Source organism: Enhydra lutris, unplaced genomic scaffold, assembly GCF_002288905.1.
Source record: "Enhydra lutris kenyoni isolate GAN:26980312 unplaced genomic scaffold, ASM228890v2 scaffoldscaffold38, whole genome shotgun sequence".
In the NCBI taxonomy this organism is placed as follows: Eukaryota; Metazoa; Chordata; class Mammalia; order Carnivora; family Mustelidae; genus Enhydra; species Enhydra lutris.
The window spans coordinates 8662641-8686174 of NW_019154122.1; the positions used below are offsets into that span (position 1 = coordinate 8662641).

Below are 23534 nucleotides of genomic sequence, written 5' to 3' on the forward strand. Positions count from 1 at the left end.
AAAAAAAAAAAAAAAAAGAACCACCCAACAGCAAACACACGTACATACATAAGAAAAACACCCCCGCATGACATTATGTTCATGGTTAGTGCAAGAGAGCTTAACTTTTTTTTTTTAAGAATTTTATTTATTTGAGAGAGAGAGAGCGCGTGTGCCCAAGCAGTGGGGAGCAGCAGGCAGGGGAAGAGGGAGAAGCAGACTCCCCGCTGTGCAGAGAGGGGACACGGGGCTCGATCCCAGGACCCCGGGATCCTGACTTGAGCCACCTGAGACTCAGGCCTCTCCGGGCACCCCAGAAGAGCTTAATTCTTCGTGGGAAAGCTGCAGTTTACAGAGGTTCACAGAAGGGGAGGGGCCTGGGTCCGGGGCTCCAGGGAGGACCGAGGGAGGAGGACGGCTGAGGATAGCCCAGCTCTGGCCACAGCCCCAGGCTCTGCTCTGTCCAGGAACAGCTCCCTATATGCTGCAACTCCCACCCCTGTTCCAACGAGGCACTACCCAGCTCCCCCAGAGGAGGTGACTGGGGGTCAGGAGGGAAGCCGGCCTTGAAAAGCCTGATGGCTGCCATGTGCGGGGACAGAGCTGTTAATAGTGCCCCGGGGAGGGGCGCCTGGATGGCTCAGTCATTAAGCGTCAGCCTTGGGCTCACGTCAATGATCCCAAGGTCCTGGGATCCAGCTCCTGGCTCGGCGGGAAGCCTGCTTCTCCCTCTCTCACTCCTCCTGCTTGTGTCCCCTCTCTTGCTGTGTCTCTCTCTGCCAAATAAATAAAATCCTTTAAAAAAACATAGTGCCCTGGGGAGAAAGGACAGGGAGTCTGGTCTGAATCAGCCTTCGGCTCCCCTCCTATCTCTGGGGCACAAGGTAGGCCAGGCCTCACAAGGTAGGACTGCCTTAGACACCCCTGGAAAGCAGACAGCAAGTGCCCAGGCCCTGTCCCCCCAAACCCAATGGGGCTCTGGTCCCATTCGCTGCTGATTCACTGGGGCACTTCTCTGGGCTTAGAGGTTTCTCATCCATTCGACAAAGATAATGAGCCTCTCCCCTTTCTCCCAGGGACTGAGGGCCGGTAGGGATGGGAGGATTATTCTAGACCCATGAGTAAGCCACAGAATCCTCTGGTGCTGAAGGTGGGCCCCACCCCCAGAGCGCCTGACTCAGCGGGTTTGGGGGAAGCACCTGGGAATTGACATTTTTGAAAAGTTCCCAGGTGAAAGTCGCCGCTGCTGGTTTAAAGACCACACTTGGAAAACTTTTCTTCTGCTCCCCAAGCTTCACTTGCTTAAGGCCTTTAGGCTAGAACAACAGCTCCCTGACCGGGGTCCCCAGACCGGAGAATCAGCATTATCTGGAAATGCGTAAGAAAATGCAAATTCTCCGGGGGGGGGGGTGCCCCACCGCACTGCTGAATCAGAAACACCCAGGGTGGGGCCTGGCCTGCCGGCTGTGTTTGAACAAGCCCCCTCCCGAGGCCGGTGTGAGAACCTTGCTCCAGATGAGCTGAAAGTGAGTCAGGAACCGGATCTCAGAAAGGCAGCCGGAGCCCCCAGGCCTCTCCCGGGACCTGTCTTGGGTCCGGGCCTGGACAGGAACTCAAGCCGGGCAGCAGCAGCTGGAGGCCCGCAGGTAGGGTGCAGAGGGGCCCCAGCTGAACCAGGATCCCCTGGCCAGGAGGAGGAGGAGGAAGCGCAGATTTCCAAAGAGAAGCCAAGAGAAAAACTGACTTCTGAATGCGAGTTGGTGAGGCTTTGTGCATGTGGGCTTTTAGAAGGGAGTGGGGATGGAGGGAGGGAGAGGTGGGGACCTCTCTCAGGATGAAAGGGCCAAAAAAAAAACAAAAAACAAAAAACCCGTGTGGATTCCCAAGACAAGCACTGGCTGGGGCGTCAGATGACAGCTTGCAGCTGGCGTGGCCCCAGGGCCCGCTTTGTGCTGTGGTCAGACCAGGCTCCTGACCAAGACGCTCGCCTAGAACTTGTCTCACTCAGGCGAGACTGAACCCCAAGATTCCCTGAGCTCTGCCCGTGCGCCCCACTGGCAAACAAAATGGCGGACCAGCTGACCAGCCACGGCGAGGTGCCCCCCCTCCCAGGGAAGGTCCACTTTTGTTACCACACTCCCAAGACCTTCTGGTATTCCAGCAACCCGTGAATACGTCGTGGAAATGTTGGCAATGGGGCATCTACACTATATATTCTGGACTCCCTCCCCTACCCAAAAGGGACGTCATTTTTTCCCACTGGATCACACATCCTGCTGTGTGAATTCTGGTCATTGGGGTCTTGGTTCTATATGGAAGCTCCTGGAGGAGGCCGTGTTCTTGGGATGAGTGGTTGGGAAGGAGAGATCAGTTTGCAAGGAGGTATCATATGAAGAGGCATGTTACATGAGTGTCTATGTCTCCTGCCCTTTTCTGGCCCCTGGAACTGGCAGTTCCTATTGGTCTTTAGGGTGTTTCTGTGGTGACGGATGCACGGGGCTACCCTAACCTTGCTGGGGGACAGCAGAACCCCTGACTCGGCACCCGGGGGAACTCCAGGGGCTCATCTTTGTCGTCTCCGTGCCTCCTTATTCCACCTGGTGTCCTGTAAGGAGAGCCATCCCCCTGCCCCAGGCCCCTGGGTTGTCCTCCTTCCTTGTTTCTACAAAACCAACAGCTAAGACTCCATGGAGTGGAGTCTCGAAGGCTCTCTGGTGTCATGGCAGCAGAGCCGAGCACAAGGCAAAGGAACAGCCTTGTATGAAGTACATCCATTCTGTGACAGATGCGTCACATACATGACCAAATTTCCACCTTCCAGAGGAGGAAACCAAGCAAACCAACTGCTTGCCTAAGACCACACAGCAAGTGAATGGCAGAGTTCGAGAGAGAATAAAACCACCTTTGAAGTCCTTCAATGTGCCGGATTCATTCCTGTCTCAGGGCCTTTGCACTTGCTGTTCCCATTGGCCAGCTCTATCCTGTCATTCAGGTCTTAGCTGACTGAAATGTCATCTGCTGGGAGAAGCCATCCTAATTGCCCCAGAAAGAGTGGTACTTCCCGGGGCGCCTGGGTGGCTCAGTCAGTTAAGCGTCTGCCTCCAGCTCAGGTCATGATCCCAGGATCCTGGGATCGAGTCCTGCTCAGTTGGGAGTTTGCTTTTCCCTCTACACCCTCTGCTCATGCTTTCTCTCTCTTGCAATTTCTCTCTCAAATAAATAAAATCTTCAAAAAAAAAAAAAAAATTGGTACCTCCCACCTCTTCTCTATGTTTTGCTCGTGTAGAGCCCTTGTGTCTCCCCAACATTATGTATTGTGTTCATGTTTCCCCGCAAAGATTTAAGTTTTATGTAGGCTGAAAGACTTGTCTTTCTTCTCATGTCCCAAGTGTCTGGCCCAGAAGAGTAACAGTGGGTAACACATTATTTAACACTTTCTACATGACAGGCACAGACCCAAACATATGTATTAATTCCCCTAACCCTTTGAGGAAGGTACTATCGTGATGCCTGTTTTATAGATTAGGAAACGGAGGAACAGAGAGGGTATGTGGCTTGCCAACCTCACACAGCCAAGTGGAAGAGCCAGGGTTCAAACCCGCGCGGGTGGGCTTGCGGCTGCCTGGCACACCGTAGGTGCTCGAGGAATGGATGGATGCCTGAAAGAGCCCAGAGCCAGTCCCTTCCTCCCCGCCTCTGTGCAGCCTCTGACACAGCCTCCTGCGCGGTCCCCTCACGTTCTTACCTCCGTTGGAGAGCTGAGGGGATACCGCTGGCCTGGTGGCTGCCCCCCTGGCAGGGGGTGTCCAGGGGCTGGGCCTCCCTGCTGAGCCAGCCCCGGGTGCCTTCCCAGGAGCAGGGGCTTCCCAGGGGCGGCCTGGCCGGGCCTCACAAGCTGTCCGCTTCACTTCCTCGGCCACGGCCATGTCTCGCCGCGGGGGGGCCAGCGTGATAAAGACAGACGAGGCGACCCTCTTCTCCGGCTTCGAGGCCATTGTCTCCGTTCCTGGCGGGGCTGGGGACAGAGTGTGGCTCAGGCTGGGGCAGGGCTTCAGGCCCAGGGCTGTGTTCCACCTAGACAGACAGACAGACATCCCTGGGCCCGGAGCCTCCCTTCTCCTAATAGACAGGAGCACCCACTCCCCTGGGCCTGGCCCGGGCCCCAGCGGAGACAAAGAAGGGACTGGGGATGTCCTGCGGGGGAGGGCAGGTGTCCACCAGGTGACTCGGGCCACAGGGAGGGGACCCAGCAGTCCTGACTGTCCCTCCCCCCAACCTGAGCACGGGGGGGAAGCAAAGGGCAGCCCTGCCCTGCTCACCTCACAAATGATTAATTTTCCTCATCCGAGAAGTGTGAGGAGGGAGCAGCTCCTCTAGTCCCCCCCCAACCCCCTGCCACCGGGCCACACCCCAGTTACCTCCCTCACCTGAGATCCAATTCTCCCCCGAGGGTCAAAGTCCCTGCGGGTCCAGGCCAGCTCTGCTGTGAGAAGGAAACAGCACAACCCGTCAGAGCATCAGGGCTGGGTTCCAGGAGGCGGAGAGGACAGAAGTTCAATCCGAGCTATGGTGGGTCAAAACCTACTATGCACCCACCGTCCTAAGCACTTGCTGCTCACTCACTTCCAAGTCCTCCGGGCCGCTGGGGGAGAGGTGCTAGGACTGTCCCAGCAGATGCGGAAACCAAGGCTCAGAGAGGTGAAGTCCCTTGTTCAGGGTCACGCAGCAGCAGAGCCAGATTTGAATCCAGGCCCACGCTCTTTCTTTTCTTTTCTTTTTCTTTTTTTTTTTTTTAAGATTTTATATATTTATTTGACAGGGATCAGAAGTAGGCAGGGAGGCAGGCAGAGAGAGAGAGGAGGAAGCAGGCTCCCTGCTGAGCAGAGAGCCCAATGTGGGCCTCGATCCCAGGACCCCGAGACCATGACCCGAGCCCCAGGCAGAGGCTTAACTCACTGAGCCACCCAGGTGCCCCTAAAAGTTTCTTTAAAAAAGATTTTACTTTGAAGGAATCTCTATGCCCAACATGAGGCTTGAACCCACAGCCCTGAGATCAAGAGTCACACACTCTTCCAATTGAGCCAACCTGGTGCCCTTCGATTTCTTTTTTGACCACCCTGGACCTCTGCCCCTTTCCTAGCTTTTTCTCTTACCAGCCTTGGAGAGTTTCCACCCCTTGTTTTTCCTCCCCTGCCCCCACAGGGCGAATGTCCGTTTTTTCTTAGAGGCCCAGCTTTTCCACGAAGCCTCCCGTGATTCCTGACCCCCTCCCGGGAGCAGCGTCTGCTTCCTCGGGGTGATGACAGCCCATCACGGGACATGTCAGCGCCCTGTCACCTCGTCTGCCCCTACCTCCCCAAGTGACTGCATGTGACTTCAGCTGTGCCTGTAATCTTTGTGACCCCAGTCCAACGTGGGCATCAGAGCACGGATCTGGAAGCCGGGCAGCATTCCTGATGTCAAGGAGCCCATTTTCCATCCCCTAGGTGGTGACCCCAAACAGCTGCTTCCAAGGCCAAGGCTGAGGTGGGGCCCCTCGGGTCTCGGGGGAAGGAAAGTCAACCACATTCAGTCAAAGGTTCTACCTCTGCTCCCAGGCCTGATGCCCAGTTTGAGCTGGGTCTCTAAGCTGGGTCTCCCCTCTTTCTAACCCACTCTCCAGCTGAGCCACCTGGATGTGGCTCCAAAGGCGTGTGGAGAGAATAAATAGGAATCCAGCGAGTGATAATCAAGAAGTGGGGTCGGGTGCAGGCACCTGGGTAGCTCGGTCATTAGGCGTCTGCCTTCCGCTTGCATTGTGATCCCAGGGTCCTGGGATTGAGTCCCGCATCGGGCTCTCTGTACGGCGGGGAGCCTGCTTCCTCCTCTCTCTCTGCCTGCCTCTCTGCCTACTTGTGATCTCTGTCAAATAAATAAATAAAATCTTTAAAAAAAAAGAAAGAAAGTAAGAAAGAAATCAACGTCCGAAGAAAGCTTTAAAAGTTCTTTTTCAAGTCCTTTCCTTTTGTTTCTTGTTCGGTAAGGGATGTTTGGGAGTATATACGCTGGCTTGTTTCTGCCGCCCTGGTCATACGTCATCCAAAACTGTATGGTTTGACACTTTGGCTTTACACTTTGTTACCAGATTGAGAGTCTGTTTTGGTCAGCAGCTTTGAGAGATTCACATCCAAGAAAGGACAGCAAGGCCACCGACTGACCAAGGGCCTGTTCTGTGCCAGGCACGGCGGCTCGCGCTTTCTGAGCCTCTAAACACACCTCATTTGCAACCCAGCCCCTGACGTCCCCACTTTACAGGTGGTTCCATGGGACGCCTCGAGAGGTTAAGGGACTTTTCCAGGTCATCTTAGCAGCCTTGGCAGACTCAGAATTCTAACTGAGCATCATTTGACCCGAGTCCCGGAGGAGGGGGGTGTCCTTGGACCTGAGATGACACACTTTTCCTTCCCTGAATGGTACGGGCGCCTCCAAATCCTCGGGGCTGTTCTCACCCCAGAAAAGCCCAATCCAGATAGATTTTCTTGTGGCCAGTGCATTCTGGGCTCATCCCCAGAGACTGCTGTGAATGCTCCCTCCACCTCCCTCCGACCCTGCTCTGAACCCCACTCCACCCCAGCCCACCCCTCCGGGAAGTCAGATCTGTGGTTTTCTCGGAAAACATCCAAGGCAAATGTCCTAGCTCTGACGCCAGATGTTCACAGCTGGCCAGCTTTACACCCCCCCTCATCCCTCCCTGCGGTTCCTTCAGGGAATTCAGGCCCCAGGGGAAGCCCCACCGACCCCCGGCCCCTGGGGATTTTCAAAGCCTGTCAGTCAGGCCCAGGGCTGCCAGGAGAGAGAGCCTCAGCCTCCTTCAGGTCCCACTGCTCCCAGGTCACCCCAGAGAGGGGTATGTGGGAGAAAGCTCCCTGAGGGGCTACTGGCCAGCAGCACCCAGGAGACCCTCTGCCCCCATCCTTCCTCCCGCAGAGGGGGAATCTGAGATCCAGTTGGGTAAGCAGAGAAAGTGGGAACAAAGGGAAAGAAAGTCATTTCCTGTCAAGAGGAAGGAAGGAGGCTGAGATCCTGCCAGCCAGCCAGCCAGCCCGTCCAGCCTTAGGCTGCAGCCCAGGGCAGGGGACAGGCTGGCTGAGCTGGCGGTCGTCCCGGTAGTGCCCCCTCCTTCCCTTCCTTCCTACTCCTTCTAACCCCCTCCAAAAACTTCTGGAACCACCTGTAAGCTTCGTTCTCTAATACTTGGACAAAGCAATCTACGCTTGGTCAGAATGACACTCTGCTGGAGGTGGGAGGGAGACCATGCCAACACCCGGCAGAGGGCCCTGCAGCCTTGGGTAGGGGTTCCCTTTCCCTCTCCCCCACCTCAAGGAAGCCAAGGAAACACAGGGAGCTGCAGTCACACCCAGCCCCACCTCTTCCCTGCTGGGTGACCCACAGCAGGTTACTGGCCCTCTCTGGGCCTCAGTTTTTTCCTAAAGTGAGAATAAAAAAGTCTGTCCTGAAAGGTGGCTGGCTCAGAGAATCCAAGGAGAGAGAGCGCTCCAGATCTTGGTACTAGGTAGGTCCAAAGAGAAGGCCAGCTGGTTACCCATCCCCTGATGGGGAGGAGCCCCCAGGGGCCAGGCTGGCCTGGGGGCGGGGGGGGCGCCTGAGAGGACTCGACTTGGCTTCCGTCATTAAGAGCAGGAATCTGGGAGCTGCCCGGGCTCTTCCCAGGGTCCCCAGAGCAGGGCTGGGGAGGATCCCCGCCAAGATGCCCCACGGCACACCCTTTCCCAGCACCCGACCGGGATTTGAGGCCCAGAGAGGGGCGGCCCTGGGGCCCCTTCTTGCCCTCGCCTGACCCGGGCTGGGTGAAGGGGCCCGAAGCTCCCTGGAGCTCCGGAAACCCGGCGCCCTCCCGCAAGCAGCCCAGCCGGACGGCTGGCCGGGTCACTGTGGGGCGCCGCCGGGGACTTTAATTCGATCCATGTGCGGGACGCTGTCCTCTTTGTGCGGGAGCTTCCGCCCTGCCCACCTCTTCCCCCGGCGCCCCGCTCCGGGGCAGGGACACCAGCCCTTCCCCCGCTCCGGGGACAGAGACGGGGGCCGGGACCCAAGGCGGCACCCCCGCCCTCCCGCGGACCCCCTGCAGGAGCGCCGGAATCGGGGTCCCGGCGGGGGGGCGGGGAGGGGCTCCGACCCGGGGCCGCCCGCGCTGTCACCTGTGTGTGGCCGGGGCTAGGACGGAAGGACGGCCGCCCCGCTCGCCCCGCGCCCCCCGCCCCGCGCCCCGCGCCCCGCTTACCTGCGTCGCCCGCGCCCCCAGCGGCTCCGGTCCGACGCCCGAGCGAGCTGAGCCCCGAGCGGCGCGGCGCCTCCCGCCCCCCTCCGCGCTCCCCGCCCCCTCGGCTCCCTCCGCCCCGCCGCCCCGGCCGCCTTACCATAAAAGGTGAAGCTTAGGGGGAGGGGGCCCGGGATTCCGGCCGGCGGAAGCGGCCCGTACCTGCCCCCCCCACCTGCCAGGCCGCTCCCCGCGCCGCCCCCGGCGCCCGCCCTTTGTTCCCTGGACCACTTCTCTCGTCCTCTGGGCCCGGGCCTGGGGTGGGAGGCCTCCCCGGCTGCCCACCCCCGGGGGCCTTTGTGCGCCCTGCGCGGTCCTTCCCCTCCTCCTTCCCTAGGTCTCCTGGGTTGGTGGCCCCACCTGCGCCGTCGGGTGTTGGGGGGGTGGGGGGGGAGGGTACTTACACCTGAGTCTGGCCTGAGATCTCCCAGGGTCCTAGGTGTCAGGTGGACCCGGGTTCCACGGGCCATTCACTAACAATTCCCTGACCCCAGGGCAGGCACTCCGCCTCCTGGAGTCTCAGGTTCTTATCTGTAAAATGGGGGTAAAGGCTGCTTACCGCTGGGGCTCAGCCGAGATAAAAGACGGCACTGACAGAGAGAAGAGCACTGGTCGTCAGTGGGCTTTTTTAGGGGGTGACCCTGCCTGGAGGTCTCAGATGCCCAGCAGAGCAGGTCATCTCAGCTTGCTGTCCTGACCTGCTATCACTGCTTGGGTGGACCCTTAAGCCCTCCGCAGTGGGGTCCCAGTCCCCGCCCGGGGGAAGGGAGTCGAGGGGGGGGCACAGGCCCCCAGGCAGCCTGGTAGACAGGGCCCAGCAGGCAGTCTGGGTCACCTGCTTTGTCAACCCTGGTTCCAGTCTCTGACTCCCTCCCACCTCCTGCGCTCCCTGACCCAAGCCAGAGGAGAAGGGGGAGGAGGAAGCAGAGCCTGGGCCCTGGGACAGGAGATGGAGCCGGGATGGGCCGCCTGGGTCCCTGGAGGCCTGGGGAACATTGCTGGGAAGAGGAATCTGGGTCTGATTCAGAGGCAAACAGATTGTTCTTTTGATTAAGGCCTTTGCTGAGGCCAGAGGAGTACGGGACCCAGCGCCATCTGGGGGCAGGCCAGGCAGGGTTGAGCTCTCCCCCGGGGCCAAAGCTGCAGTCACCCTGGCCGGGATGGCTCTGGGGCTGCTGCTCATGGAGGTTGTGAGGCGGGCACCTGGGTACCCCATCTCTTTCCCCCACCCCTCCTCCTCCTCCTCATCCCAGCCTTTCTCAATCCCTTGCCCACTTTCGAGCCTTTCGGGACTCCATAAGAACTACAACAGTAGCCCCAGGTAGAGGTTTCCCAGGTGGCAGGCGCCTGACGTATAGATCTCTCCATGGAATCTCCGGGACAGCCCTGTGTGGCAGGAATGGTCATTCCTGCTTCTCAGTTGAGGAAACTGAGGCCCAGAGAGGCACAAGGCCACACCCGAGGGCCAGGCCAGCCAGGGTCAGAGGAACCCTCCACCCTCTCCCCCAACTGCAATGTGGAAGCTGAGGCCTGTAGAGCCCTGTGGGGCCCAGGAGACTCAGACCCCAGGCTGCCGGAGCCTTAATCAGGCTCCCTCCCCAGCCCACACCACTGCTTGGAGCACACTGCCCCAGGACTTCCCCAGGAGAAAGGAGGGGGCTGCTGACTGCCAGGGATGGGAAGGACCTTAAGGAGGAAGATGCGATCCAGGGGTTTGCAAATGCTCTAAGCTCTAGAATCCCCTTTCCAAGTGTTTCGTGACCCAGAAGCTTATTTAAAACAGATCAAAATGGGGCTGCCCTCCCTCGTTGTCATGATATCCCCGGAGCCATGATATCGCCTCACTGTCCCGTAGATGAACAGTGAGGCACCAAAAGTTGATCTGAGGCCTCATCCAAGGTCACACTGACTCCCCTCTAGGGCCCAGGCCTCTAGGCATCTGCTGGGAGCTAAGACTGGCTGGGAAGGGGGAAAATGGAAGGGCTATGTGGTGGGTCCAGCTGTCACCACTCACCTGCTGTCCAGCACCCCTGGCCACCTGTTCCACCTCTGTCGCTGTGCCTGGGTGGAACAGTGTTCTGGTGAAGGCGGTCCCACACCCCACACCCACCCAGAGGGCGGAGGGGTGTCCGTGTCACCTTGGCAGGTGCCAAGCTTCCTGTAAGGGAAACCCAGGAAGTGTGCTGGATGGGAACACATGCCCTTTGTTTGCGGGCTCAGAGAGCCCCTGCTCCCTCCTCCTGTCCTGCCTGCCTTGGACCAGCTCTCTTCCAAGCAGCTGAGCAAAGCGGCTCAATCTTTTATTAGGGCTGTGGTGGCCGAGACCCGGGGTGGCAGGGAAGGGGTGGGGGGAGAGGTTCAGGGGACAGAACCAGGGCAGTGTGGATGTTTGCTGCTGCCCAGTCTGAGGGGAACAAGCCCCTGCTGCCCACAGAAGGCTTTGATCCAACAAACTTTGGTTGGGCACCTCTGTGCTAAAACAAGTCAAGGAGCCCAACGGAATCAGGTCAGACACAATCCTTGTCCCCACGGAACTTACGGAAAGGTGGGGGACATCAACGTTAACACAAACTAATGTAATAATGACCACGATATCACGTGACCATAATATAATGGTGATGTGTGCTGTGAACGAATGAATCAGGGGCCGACACAGAATAAGAGGTGTGGGGAGAGTAGGACAGGTCACTTAAGCTGAGAGAGGAGGAGCAGCTGTGAGAGGAACAGGGGAGGACATTCCAGGGCCAGGGACCCAGTACATGGGCTTTAAGTTCAGATTTCAGGTTAACTCCCAGCATTCTGGTGCTGGCTCTGACCTTGGGCAAGCTCCTTCCCTCTCTGAGGCTCTGTTTCCTCACCTATAACATAAGGGAGGGGCACCTGCCTGGCTCAGTGCGGGGAGCATGCAGCTCTTGGTCTTGGGGTCATGGGTTCGAGTCCCACATTGGGTGCAGAGATTACTTAAAAGTAAATTCTTTCAAAAAAACAAAAACAAGGGACGCCTGGGTGGCTCAGTGGGTTAAGCCACTGCCTTCGGCTCAGGTCATGGTCCCAGGGTCCTGGGATCGAGCCCCGCATCGGGTTCTCTGCTCAGCAGGGAGCCCGCTTCCTCCTCTCTCTCTGCCTGCCTCTCTGCCTACTTGTGATCTCTGTCTGTCAGATAAATAAATAAAATCTTTAAAAAAAAACAAAAAACAACAGGGGGGTTGGATTAGATACCCTCCCCTGGAGACATGAATGCTTCCTTTTGCGGAACTGTTAGGGATGGAGGGGCTGAAAGGACCCCCCAGGGCCTGACCCCTGGTCCTTGCCCACCAATGGTACTGCTTGCTGTTTTCACATCCCCCTCGCCTCTGTTCACACAGTCCATAAGTTTTGCAACTAGACCCGGGAACAGGGACAAGTTTCCCAGAGCCACACAGCCCCCACTGGCCCCGAGACCTTGAGGAAGGGAAGCATCTGCCTGCTCAGTGGCCCTTCCCCTTGACCCCCTCCGCGGGGGCCAGGTCGGAGCCCCAGCCTTTGATGGGGGTGGGGCCCAGATATACAGCCACATGAAGTTGTACATCCGGGGTGGGGCTGCACGTCCACTTCTTAGCAAACAGCCTCAGAAGCTTCCCTGGGCCTTGCCGTCCTGCCCCTGCTCCTTCCTCCATCCTCTGCTCTGCCCGCTGGGAGTCAGATCAGCTCAACACTTATTCCCTGAGCACCTACTGTGTGTCGGGCCAGGCAGGAGGGGGAGCAGTTCTGAGAAGCGGGAGATCCCTGACACGGCGGCGGGGCCGGTGGCCAGTCAAGCACAGATAGGAGTCAAATCAGGATCTGTGAGTGAGTCTGGCTCTGCCACTGGTCAGTTGCTTACCTTGGGCAAATCAGTTCCCTCTTGGGGCGCCTGGGCTTCACTATGAGGATTTGATGGATGAATGTAGCTAAATACGCCTGGTGTTTGGCAGGTGTTCGAAGAGGAGTTCCTTTCTTCTCCCCAGCAGGTAGAGGACAGAGGTCTGGGGAGATCCCGCAAGAAGAACGAAGGGCTGAAGGTAAGGCAGAGACTTCGTTCCACTGGAGAATCCAAAGGACATCATGGCTCCTGTCAGCCAGCATCACTTCCCCGGATTCTGGTCACAGTATCTAATTTCTGTTTGAGGAACCCCACCCCCACTCTTTGTGCCTGGCTGGAACTATTTAAAAAAAGGCAGCATCTTTCCAGGCTGCCAGAATGTAAGCTTGGCACCATTTTTTATGAGCACTTGGACCAACACAGAGGGTAGGGGACAGCTGATCTCATCACTTAGGCTGCTGGATTCAGCCATGCCTGAAGTCTTCACTCTGGACCTCTGGAGCCCATGAGTTCTCTTTTTTCTTGCCTTGTCTTTGACAGGTTAAAATTGTGTTTCTGTTGCTTAAAGCAAAGTCATGGTGAAGACTGGTGAGGCCCCATGGGTCTGGATCATCTCCACCTCCTCCTCCTGGCAAACTGCGTCCCTGTCACCACTTCGGAGGAGCCTGTCCTGATTCCTCCAGGCAGGCTTAGGAGTCATGTCCATCCCCTGGATGTAGTCCAAGGCTGCTGGGATGCACCACTATGCTTTCCCCCATGACACTAGGAGCAGGGCTGTGTCTCATTACTTTCTGGGTCTCCAGCACCCAGCATGATGCTTGGCGCATAGTGGGGACCTAGTAATTCCTATGAAACATACGAGTTGGAATTGGAGATCTTAAGTAGCTTCATAGGCAAATCACATAGAAGTAGTGATGGGTGGTGAGCTGTCAAGGGCTTGGGCTTTGGAATCAGACCTCCTTGAATTTGGATCTTGGCTCTCCCACTTATTAGCTCTGTGACCTTGAGCAAGTCATGTGATCTCTCCGTACCTAGGGTTTTCTCCTGAGGAGACAGAGAAAACAGTCAACTCCTCCCAGGTTGCTCAGAAGGCTGGGGAGCAGGTAATGCAAGAAAAAGCCATAGAACGGGGTTGTCATTCCTCGGAAAGACAAGTTGACGTATTCACAGCTCCTTGCAAGTGAAATGCAAATGTGCTCCTCTAGTGGACAGGATGGGGGGGGTTCATCATTCCCTTCCTCCCCTGAGATGGGTTCCTGCTTCAGCGGCGTGAATCAGCACTTCCTTCCCTGTCACCTGACTCAGGGGCAGGGCTGACACTGAGTTATCATTCCTTGGTGGGCCGGCAGGAGAGGAATGGAGCCCACAGTCAGCCTCCGGGCTCTGTGCCCGACCTTCACCATCTGCTCAGGGCACACAACAAATGGGGAAACTGAGCACAGATGATAACTTGCTCAAGGTCACAAGGTTAGTAAATGAGCTTAATTCCAAGTGTGTAGGGAAATGTTTAAAAACCAAGGGGGAGCAAACTGGGCCACATTATAGCCACATAAATTCCCCTCCTCTCAGGCCCCAAGCCTGCGTCCACTTGGGCCACACAGCCTCCCAGACCTGGTTGTGACAACATTGTCTGGGTCTTAATCCCTTCCTGGTCCGGGGCCGGAGCTGACCCTGTCTGGGCTGGTCTGTTCCCACGGTTTGCCATCGCTTAGCAAATCAGCACCGCCTCCAGAGCGAGGGGTGGGTCATGGAGGGCTCCCAGCCTTAAAGGTCAGAGATCCTTCTCAGACAGAGAGGGGGAAATCCTGGTGTCAGTCAGGTCCCTGAGGTCCCTGGGACTGCCCCAAGCCCTCGGCCTCTTGCCAAGGCTGAGCGCCTGGCCAAACACCTCACCGACCCCGTCCCCCTGCTTGAGCCCCCATCCCCACTGGGAGCCCCCATCCTTGGCTTCATCTGTCTCAGCACCACAGTCCCTGGGACCCCTCTTTACCCCCAGCTGGCCTCCCTACTTCTCTCTTAGCCAAGGTGGGTTTACGGTGACTGCGTGGCCTCTTACTCGTTGGGGCCCCTCTGAGGGTTGCTGGGAGTTACAGAGAGTTCTGGGAGGGGAGACAGCCAGATCACACTCAGGAAGCATTTTCCATTAAATGCTCCTGGCACACTGTCCAGGGAGATGTCAGAAGAAGGAACCCGGTCTGCAGGCCTCCAGCAATTTTTTGTGCTTTTCTTTATCGTTCTATCACTAATACCGATTTTTTATTCTTTTTCCTAAAGGGGACCTTTAAAGTTGGACTGGCCCTGCTCTCACTCCTTCATAACACATCTCCACTCTGATGGCCAGACCGTTTCGCTAGAGAAAGCATGTGATCTTCCCGGGCCCCCACACAGCCCCTGGGGCACCTGCTGCTTTCGGGGGGAACATGCCAAGCCCTCCTGTGACCCTGGGTGATCCGGCCATGGCCAGCCTCCATCCCAGCGTTTCCCACTGCTGCGACCCTTGCCCCTCTGCTCAGCCACGTGGACCTTTCTGGAGCCCCTCAGACGCCTCAGCGCCCGGGCTTCCCCACCACTGCCTTGGTCTGGGAACTCCCCCCGAAAGCTGAGGATTCAGGGTCAACAGCTCCTTGTCAGTGAGGCCCCCGGAGCCCCAGACCTCACCACACGTCATGACGCCTGGCCTTCCCGCCAACGCCAATGGCGCCTGCATGAGAGGGTCCAGTTCTGTCCCCGATGCCACCTACCTCATTCACCAGGTTCTTCAGGCCGAAAAGCTAAGAGCCCTGGATTCACCTCATTCTCTCAAATTCACATGTAATTGATCAGGAAGTCCTATGAGCTCTTCACCATACATCCACGTCCATGCATCCGATCCCATCCAGCCACTTCCGGCTGCCTCCATGGCTACCATCTTGGTCCAAGCCCTGGGTTATTCCCAGGGTTATTATCATCTCACGTGGGTAATTCTAAATCCTCCTAAACTGGTTTTCTGTTTCTGCACTATTCTACAAACAGCTAGGAGAAGAATCCTTTAAAAATGTAAGTCACATTACATCACTCTCTTGTGTAAACTCTCTGCTGGTTAACCGTCACCACCCCACCTTGGAGTGACATGGTCCCTGCCCACCTCCACGACCTCATTCCTGCCACTCCATCCACTCTGATCCTCCAGCCACACTAAATTTCCTGTTGTTTCTACAATACTCTCAGCTTGTTGCCACCCCAGGGCCTTTGCCCATGCTGTTCTCTCAGCCAGGCACGCTCTTCACTCAGCATCTTGCTTAGCTTACTCCCTCTGTCCGTTCAGAGAAGCCCTCTGTGGAAGGCAGCTTTAAAGATGGCCCCCAAGGTTCCACACCTTCTGCCCTGCCCATGTGTAATCCCTTCCTCTCAAGGGTGGGCGAGACTCAGATACTTGTTTTTAATACATAGAATAGAACAAAAACAATGGGAGTTTGCTTTTAACATTGGGCTACAAAAGGACTGTCACCTCTGTCCTGCTGTCCTCTCTCTTTCTCTCTCCCTCCATGGTTTGCTCTGAGGGAAGCCAGCTTCCATATTGTGAGCTGTCTATGGGAAGGTCTATGTGGCAAGGAACAAAGGACAGACACCCCCACCAACAGCCAGAGAGGAAAGGAGACTCTCGGTCCAGTAGCCCACAAGAAACTGAACCCTGCCAACAGCCATGTGAGTGAGCTTGGAATTAGATCCTACCCGGGTCTAACCTTAAGATGACACCAGAGCCTTGGACAACACCCTGACTTGGTTTGTGAGGAGAACCTGAGCCAGAGGACCCTTCCAGGTTGTGGGACCCAACCCCCAGAAAAAGACGGTAGGGGCACCTGGGTAGCTCAGATGGTTAAACATCTGACTCTTTTTTTTTTTTTTAAGATTTTATTTATTTGGGGCACCTGGGTGGCTCAGTGGGTTTAGCCTCTGCCTTCGGCTCAGGTCATGATCTCAGGATTCTGGGATCGGGTCCTGCATCAGGCTCTCTGCTTGGTAGGGAGCCTGCTTCCTCCTCTCTCTCTCTCTGCCAACTTGTGATCTCTGTCAAATAAATAAATAAAATCTTTTTAAAAAAAAGATTAAAAAAAAGATTTTATTTATTTATTTGACACAGAGAGACACAGTGAGAGAGGGAACACCAGCAGAGGGAGCGGGAGAGGGAGAGGAGAAGCTCCCTGCTCACCTGGGGCTCGATCCCAGGACCCATGACTTGAGCTGAAGGCAGCTGCTTAACGACTGAGCCACCCAGGTGCCCCTAAACATCTGACTCTTGATTTCGACTCAGGTCATGATCTCAGGGTTGTGAGATAGAGCACTGTGTTGGGCTGGGTATGGAGCCTGCTTGAGAATCTCTCTCTCCCTCTCCACACTCCTCTTGCCCCCCACGCTGTTCAAGTACACCCCCCTCTCAAAAAAAAAAAGAGGGAGACAATAAGAATCTGTTGTTTTAAGCTGCTAAGTTTTGGGACTGCTTGTTATGCAGCTGTGGCTAACATATACACTCTCCTTAGCCTGCTCGCCCCAAGCTCCTGCCACTCCATCGCCTTACCCAGCTTTGTTTCTTGGTAGCGTGGCTGTTCCTTCTGCATCTTTTCTAGCCCAGAGCCTGGCCCCATGCAGATGTTCAGGAATTACTTGTGAATGAGCAAATACGGGAAGGCACACAGGAGGCCCAAAGGGGCAATGCCATAGCTCAGAAGAGCCAGAAGTAGGGGGCTCAGGAGGGAGGAGTCTGGCTCACCCCAATCCCAGTTGGAGGTTACCATTCTCTCTTAGTTGAGACTGGGGAGCCTGGTCTCCCACCTCCTCAGAAGCCTGCTGGTCTGGGCCCAGGATTCTGGAGCTCATGGTCTCTGGAGGAGAAGGAGTCCCAGCTGCATACTCCACTCCAGACCAGACCTTCTGTATTCCTCTGCTCTCTGGACTTCAGGCCTGTTTTTCTTTGTTTGGTATGGAGATTTCCTAAATGCCTCACTTAGAGTGATCTAATTTTTATACCCTTGTCAGACTTTTCACAAAAATAATTTAATAGATAAGAAAAGAATCCTATTCCAACCCACGTGGCTCAGTTTTTGTTTGGAAATGGTCCCCATGTCCATAAAAAGGAAAGGACCGCCAAATCCAATCCCCTCCCGGCACTGTCCCCACAGGGTCTCAGGCTGTGTTGGGGGCCAGGAGGCCAGGGAACCTTCCAGCAAAAACACTGGGCCCGAGTCGGAACCTGGTGCCCAGTCTGGGTCTGGCAAGGGCTGGCCGTGTGCCCAGCTAACTGAGCCATTTCCTCCCAGACTGGGGCAAGTTTCCTGCCCAGAGGGAACTGAACACGCTCCCAGGCAGAGGGGGGCTCCCCTGGATTGGGGGAGGGGGCAACCACAGGCATTTCCCCCCACCTCAGCTACTTTGGAGCTAAGAGGCCTTCCTGGGGGTAGAGCGGGGAGAGTAAGGGATCAGAGATTGGGTTTGAGGTGGCCATTTCTGGAGGAAGAAGCTGAAACCACGCTGTCCAACTTTGGGGCCAGCCTGCCTCTGTGTCCCAGGTGTGCCCTGGGGTGGGGAGCAGAGAATCCTATACCAGATGTTGTCTGTCTGGAAGCAGTAACCTTTGGGTGACTGTGGTAGCCTTTGCTGAGAAGCAAGGCTCGCCAGAACCTGGGATCCTCCAAGAATCTTCTCGCCTCACCTCCTCCCTGGTGTGTCCTCTGTCACTCCCGGACAACCTGACCCCCGTAGTCCCCTGGACACCCCCTAGCTAGGAGTCTTCTTTGCCCTGTGGGGCCACTCCTCCAAAAGGGCCCTCAATCCCTGTAGCCTCAGGCTACTCTGCTCACAAGGTGACTGGAATCACATTCCAGAACCTTCCAGGAATGGATCTGCCATATTTTTTATGTGCACCTCTGTTGGTTTTCCCTGGCCCCAGTTCTTCAGCGAGAAGAGGGTAGCAGGAAGCACGCAAAGCACTTGCACTTTGCCGGGCAGGCCACCTGGGCTCCAATCCTGGCTTCCCCACTAACTAGCTCTGTGACCTTGAGGAAGTTACATAACCTCTCTGGGCTTGTTTCTGAATCTGTTAAAAAGGGATAACAGTAATTGTCTCTTGGGGCTGATGTCAGAATGAAATGAGATTGCAAAAGTGCTTGGCACGTGGTAAGCACCCTACACATGGCCATTTTTCTTCTGATTGGCTCAGAGAGTGGCAGCTACCCACCCAAGGGCACACAGCAAGTAAGCAGAGGAGCTGGTACCCAACCTTTTCCCAGATACTCTGTGGTCTCCTGGGCTGGGCCCTGCAGGAGAGACAGGGCTGAACGAGGCTGAGATGGCAAAGGACCTTCATGGTCTTGGACAGCCTAGGGTGAGACGGGACACGGACACTGTCCATCACGACTGCAGGTGGGTGCTGGACATGAGTCCTTGCCACTGGGTCCCTCATTGCTTCCTCAGACACATCAATATGGAACTCCTGAACCCCAGGGAACCCAGCCCGCATGTATCCCCGGAACCTGCCCCAGCCAGAAGGGCTGTGTGGCCTCAGAAAAGCCTCTTTCCCTCTCTGTATGTTCATGATTCTAAGCACAGGTTGAGAAAAATCATCTTTATTATTGTTCATGGAGGAGGTGAGGGAGGCCAGTAAAGGGGGCCATTCTGAGGACGCAATTCTCTCTCATTCCCCAAACCCCCTGGGGAAGGAGGGTCTGAGGGGGTTGTACCCATTGTCCATCCTGAGAAAAACGGGGCTTCACCCACTGGCCTCTGGTGTCCCCCTTCGGAGGCCCCTAGCCCCAAACCCTCCCTGCCAGGAGCCCCCAGCGCCCAGCTCGGGCTCCAGCTGAGGGCCAGCCCTGTCCCTCTGCCTCAGGGCAGTGCCCTGGGGTCAAGGCCTCCAGAAGAGCCCGGGTGGGCCTAAGACAGACTCCAAGTCCTGGCTAAGGCCAGTCAGGAGGGGGCTGGGCCCCGGGGCTGGGCGGCTGCTGAGGGCTGGGTGGCCGCTGAGGGCTGGGCGGCTGCTGAGGGCTGGGTGGCTGCTGAGGGCTGGGTGGCCGCTGAGGGCTGGGCGGCTGCTGAGGGCTGGGTGGCTGCTGAGGGCTGGGCGGCCGCTGCGGGCTGGGCGGCTGCTGAGGGCTGGGGCTGGGACTCCCTTGCAGCAGACACTGTCGGCCTCTGGGATGGAAAATCCTGAGGGAAGGTGGGGAGGGAAAGATGGAGGACACCACTCAGATCCCCCATCCTCTGGTGGGGGACTTCAGGCCTCGGATTACCCAGGCCCTTCCTCCAACACAGGACCTCTGAGGGGTCAAAGGTTAACACCAGGAGGAAGAGGGGATTTCAGCTCCTCCTGCCCCACCCCAAGAAAGGTCATCCCAGCTCTTCTTAAACTTGGGGCGTGTTGAGGCTCCTTGAGCTGTCTGGGGCAGGGCTCAGGGTCTGGGGGAGGCGCTCGGGGAGGAGGGCCCATCTGTACCTGGCAAAGGTCCAGCAGAGTGCGGCTGCCCGCCAGGCACCAGAGCTCGCCCAGCAGGGACAGGACGACTCCCAGGAGGTCCAGCCAGCTGCCCACGGTCAGCAGCAGCACGAAGAGGCCGCCCATGCGCACCAGCAAGGTCTGGACGTGACTCTGCAGGCCGGGGTGCTGCCGTTGCTCTTCTATGGGGGTGGGGGGAAGGGGGTGCTTGTCACTGCTTGCCACCGTACCTGGAGCCCCAACCTCAGGTCCAGCTGGAGCGGAGCCTGGACCTCCCAGCTGGGGACCACCCCACCCCCGCAGCCCCCTTCCCTCCCTCCCTCCTCCCCCACCCCCACTCTCTGAGCACCCGCCTCCCAGGCTCATTGCTCACCCCCAAGCCTCCCTGCTGTTTTGTGCTCTGCTTGCAGTGAGGGTGGGGGAGCAACGACAGCTCCAAGTGGAGGAGTCCTCCCGACTGCACTCCCACATCTGATGCCTCAGTAAACCCTGGGGACACTTTCTGCTAAGTGGATCCCCACCTGGGCCCACCTCCACACTCCTGCTGCTCTGCCTAGTCCCAGCTCCTGGCTTCTGTTCTTGACTTTGTAGGTCAAGTGTCTACTCCATGTCTGTTCAGCAGCTAGTGACCTTCTAGATGGATCAACAAGATGAAATCTTTCCTTTGCTTACATTCTTCCCAGGACTTTCCATTGCATCTGGGGTAAGCTCCAAACTCCTTACCTTGCCGGTGAGGTCCTGCCTGATAGGATGCCTGTTCTCCAACCCCACCTCACCTCACCTCTGACCTGCTCCCATTCCTTATATCCTGGAGGCTTCCAGGTCTTCTTTTTGTTCAGCAAGCACACCAAGCTCAGGGCCTTTGCACCTGCTGCTCTCTGCCTGACTGCACTTCCCTGTCCTGCCCCTTTTACCCCATCTCTCCCCTGCAGCCAATGGTGTTTCCTATAGCCCGCATCTGACCAGGTTGCTCTCCCCTACTGAAAACCTGTAGTGGTTTCTCAGCAGATGGCCAGCCTGGCTGATGAGGGCTCCCCATCAGGCCCCCATGCAGCTGGCCAACCTCATCCTCTCCCCATTCCCTTGGGGTGACAGCCACACTCAACTTTTTTCAATTGTTTGACGGTGCTATGCCTTCTCTCACCTCTGGGGTTTGGCATGTGTGGTTCCTCCTGCCCGCCACCTCACACCTTTCCTGCTGGGCTCCTACCTATTCAAGCTCCATCTCCTCAGAGCTCCCACCTATTCAAGCTCCATCTCCTCACAGCACGACACACCCTTCCCTGAGCTGTTCCCTGTGGCTTCTGTTGGTAGACAGGCGCCCTGGGATGGTAGAGGTGGGGTCTAACCGTGAGTGGCCTCCCCGGGTCCCAGCATGGTGCTGCACCCAGGTCAGACCACGGGATGTGAGTGCCGAGTGGCCCAGCTGCCCCCCCAGGACCCCAGTGGTGGCCCCTACCCTGCATGTAGATGACCAGCAGGGCGTAGCAGATGACGAGCGGCGTCCAGAAGCGCACGGCATCCGAGGTGGTCGGGAAGTCCCGGTTGATGAGGGCCACAGCCGCCAGGTCACCCACAGCAAAGGCCACAGCCAGGGCACGGGCCAGCAGCCTGGGGAGGCCGTGAGCGCCGGCCAGCAGGCCCAGGCAGACCCCGCAGTAGTGCTGGCTGCTGTGTAGCTCATACAGCTGGCAGGTGTGGCGGCAGAGGCGCCTGGCACCCGTGCCCAGCAGGGTGGCCAGCCAGAGGCCCAGCAGCAAGTTCAAGGTGCGGTGAGGGGCACCCTCCTGCAGGAAGCTCAGGCCGCAGGTCAGCCCACAGCCCAGGGAGTACTGGCTTACGAGGTACAGCTGCAGCCTCTCCCTCTCAGAGCCCTGCGTGGGGCGGGAGTAGAAGAGGGATGTGGTGGGGGGTGCTGGGGGTTACAGCTGCAGCTTCTCCCTCTCAGAGCCCTGTGCGGGGCGGGAGCAGAAGAGGGGCACAATGGGGAGGGCTGGGGGTGCTCAGGCCTCCAGCTGTTTCTCACCAGGCACACAGACCACTCTGTAGGAGGCTGGAGCCAGAAGGAACCTTGGGAATCGTTTCCCAAGAAGGAATATTGCCTTCAAGTCAAGCCCTCCTGGGACCATTTCTTTCTGCTTGATTTCCCTCACAAATGTTACTTGGGACCCACGTGCTTACTGAAGGTTGGTGGCTCGGAGCCTTGAAGACCTGGGTTCAAAGCCTGACTCTACCTCTTGCTGGCTGACCTGGGACAAGTCGCTCACCCTCTCTGAGCCTTAGTCTCCCCACCTATGAGAAGCAGGTCACAGCAGAGCTTTGCCCGCTAGGACTGTGAGGACACGCGAGATGACGCACCCAAAGTAGCTGGCGGGCGCCTGCCTGGCACGTGGGGGGAGCCACAGCCGGGAGCTGCTACCGCTCTCTTCTTGGACTGGGGCTGCGGCCACTGCGGGCCACTGCGAGAGCGAGTGAGCAGGGGTCTGTGCTCCCAGTCCCTGGAGGCAATCTGTACTCTCCAGTCTCAGTCTTACAGAAAAGGGGTGGTGAGGAGACAGGGTGCTCCCGCTGGGCCCCCGCTTCCGGTGAAAACTAGGGCCCAGGGCTGGGGAGTGACTCACCACCTCCGGAAGTCTTACCTGGCCCAGGGAGAGCAGTGTGGACAGAGCTCGGAGGGAGAACTCAAGCACCACCAGGGCAGCCACCCGGGCCCCCAGGACGGTCAGGATCAAGGCCAGCCCGGCCAGGTGCAGGGTCTCCAGGGAGGCCCATTGGGCCTGCAGCCGCTGCTTCTCCAGCCGCCGCTCGGGGTTGCTGTGGTGCAGAGCGGGCTTGGGCGGGGTCAGAACCCAGCCTCGGCCCAGGCAGCGGCCCTGGGCCCCCAGAAACACTCTCTGGGGACAGGGTTCTCATCCCTCCAGTCCTCCCCACTGGAGGCCGAATTCAGCTGGGGGGTGGGCGGTCAGGGCTCCCGGAGGGCTGGGGAGTGGGCTGGATTGGCAGACACTCACTTGGCACAGTTCACAAAGAAGTAGACCTTCAGGAGGCTGTTCAGGACCGAGACTCCACTGGCCCCAATGAGGCCTGAGGGCAGGAGGGAGGGCAAGTGAGTTTGGCAGGGTGAGAGGTGGTGGGAGACCCACGTGGGGGGTCCACCCTGTGCTGCCCAAAGCGGGTGGAGGGGTGGGGCTGCGTAGGAGGAGGAGGAGGCGGCGCTCACCTTGAAGTACAGAGTCGAGGAGGCCGGATCCCCACTGGAGGGAGGGGAGGCTGGGGAGCCAGGAGGGGAGGGATGGCAGGGAGAACATGGCCGCTGGGATCAGCCCCAGCCCCAGCCCCAGCCTCCAGCCAGATCTGCACCAGAGAGATCAACAGTCATGGGGCAAAGGTGTCTGTGGAGGGAGGGGTGGGGCGGGGAGGGGGAGGGTAGAGGTGAGGGAGGGGAGCGGTCAGAAGTGGGGAGGTCAGAAGTCCCAGAAGAGTGGGGTCAGAAGTGGGAGGGGGGAAGAGGGGAGGAGAGGGGAAGGGAGGGGCGGGGAGGGGAGGCAGGGACCTCAACCTTCAGGGCCGCAGGGTTGTGGGGCTTTGAGAGCCAACCGCTGCTCAGGGGCTCCACATCTGGGCAGCACGACGTGGGGGCCGTCTCCAGCACTGGTCCTGGCCTCTGTCCCCGCTCAAGTTGGATGCCCACTGTTTCGCCTTCCTGAAGGCCCAGGCGTCATTGTTGCCCTGGCCCCCAGCCTTGCTTCTGGGCTCTGCCCCTCAGCCCCAGTTCTGGAAGGGGCCGTCTGTGTCCCCACAGCCCGAGGCTCAGTGCCCTTCCGCCTGTGGTCTGGAAGGTGGTCTGTCCCCCCACAGCCTGAGGTCTGGAGGCAGGGCCCCTATCCTCCCACAGCCTGAGGCTGAGATCCAGGTGGGGGGCCCTCCTCTCC

The 23534-nt window shown here is 57.9% G+C and overlaps 2 protein-coding genes across 3 annotated transcripts in view; both read right to left on the minus strand.

Moving 5' to 3' along the window:
- Positions 1–9030, minus strand: part of LOC111154724 (filamin binding LIM protein 1) — a 21678-nt gene extending 12648 nt beyond the window's left edge. The window contains exons 1-3 of one of the 2 annotated variants that reach the window (XM_022514591.1): positions 8856–9030; positions 4407–4462; positions 3725–3994 (exon numbers count right to left, since the gene is read on the minus strand). In XM_022514591.1, coding sequence (XP_022370299.1) covers positions 3725–3974 — 250 coding nt within the window. In that variant the 5' untranslated portion in view covers positions 3975–3994; positions 4407–4462; positions 8856–9030. Of the gene's footprint in view, positions 1–3724; positions 4054–4406; positions 4463–8700; positions 8746–8855 lie in introns of those variants that run through there. The other variant, XM_022514592.1, reaches the window with a different exon arrangement.
- Positions 9031–19076: 10046 nt separating this feature from the next.
- On the minus strand, positions 19077–22910 carry LOC111154871 (transmembrane protein 82). Its single transcript, XM_022514805.1, has 7 exons — positions 22823–22910; positions 22614–22686; positions 22242–22416; positions 21062–21476; positions 19603–19784; positions 19242–19316; positions 19077–19118 (listed from the first exon to the last, which is right to left on the minus strand). Exons 1-7 carry the CDS (start codon positions 22908–22910, stop codon positions 19077–19079), a joined length of 1050 nt encoding a protein of 349 aa, XP_022370513.1.
- Between the last annotated feature and the right edge of the window lie 624 nt (positions 22911–23534).

Bases quoted from the DNA above. Each gene is read 5' to 3' on its own strand.
- LOC111154871 (XM_022514805.1), bottom strand. From the start codon at position 22,910: ATGTTCTCCCTGCCATCCCTCCCCTCCTGGCTCCCCAGCCTCCCCTCC. The intron at 22,687-22,822 runs GTGAGCGCCGCC...TCCTGCCCTCAG, and splicing joins CCTCGACTCTGTACTTCAAG to GCCTCATTGGGGCCAGTGGA. The intron at 19,317-19,602 runs GTACAGATGGGC...ACCTTCCCTCAG, and splicing joins CTCTGCTGGACCTTTGCCAG to GATTTTCCATCCCAGAGGCC.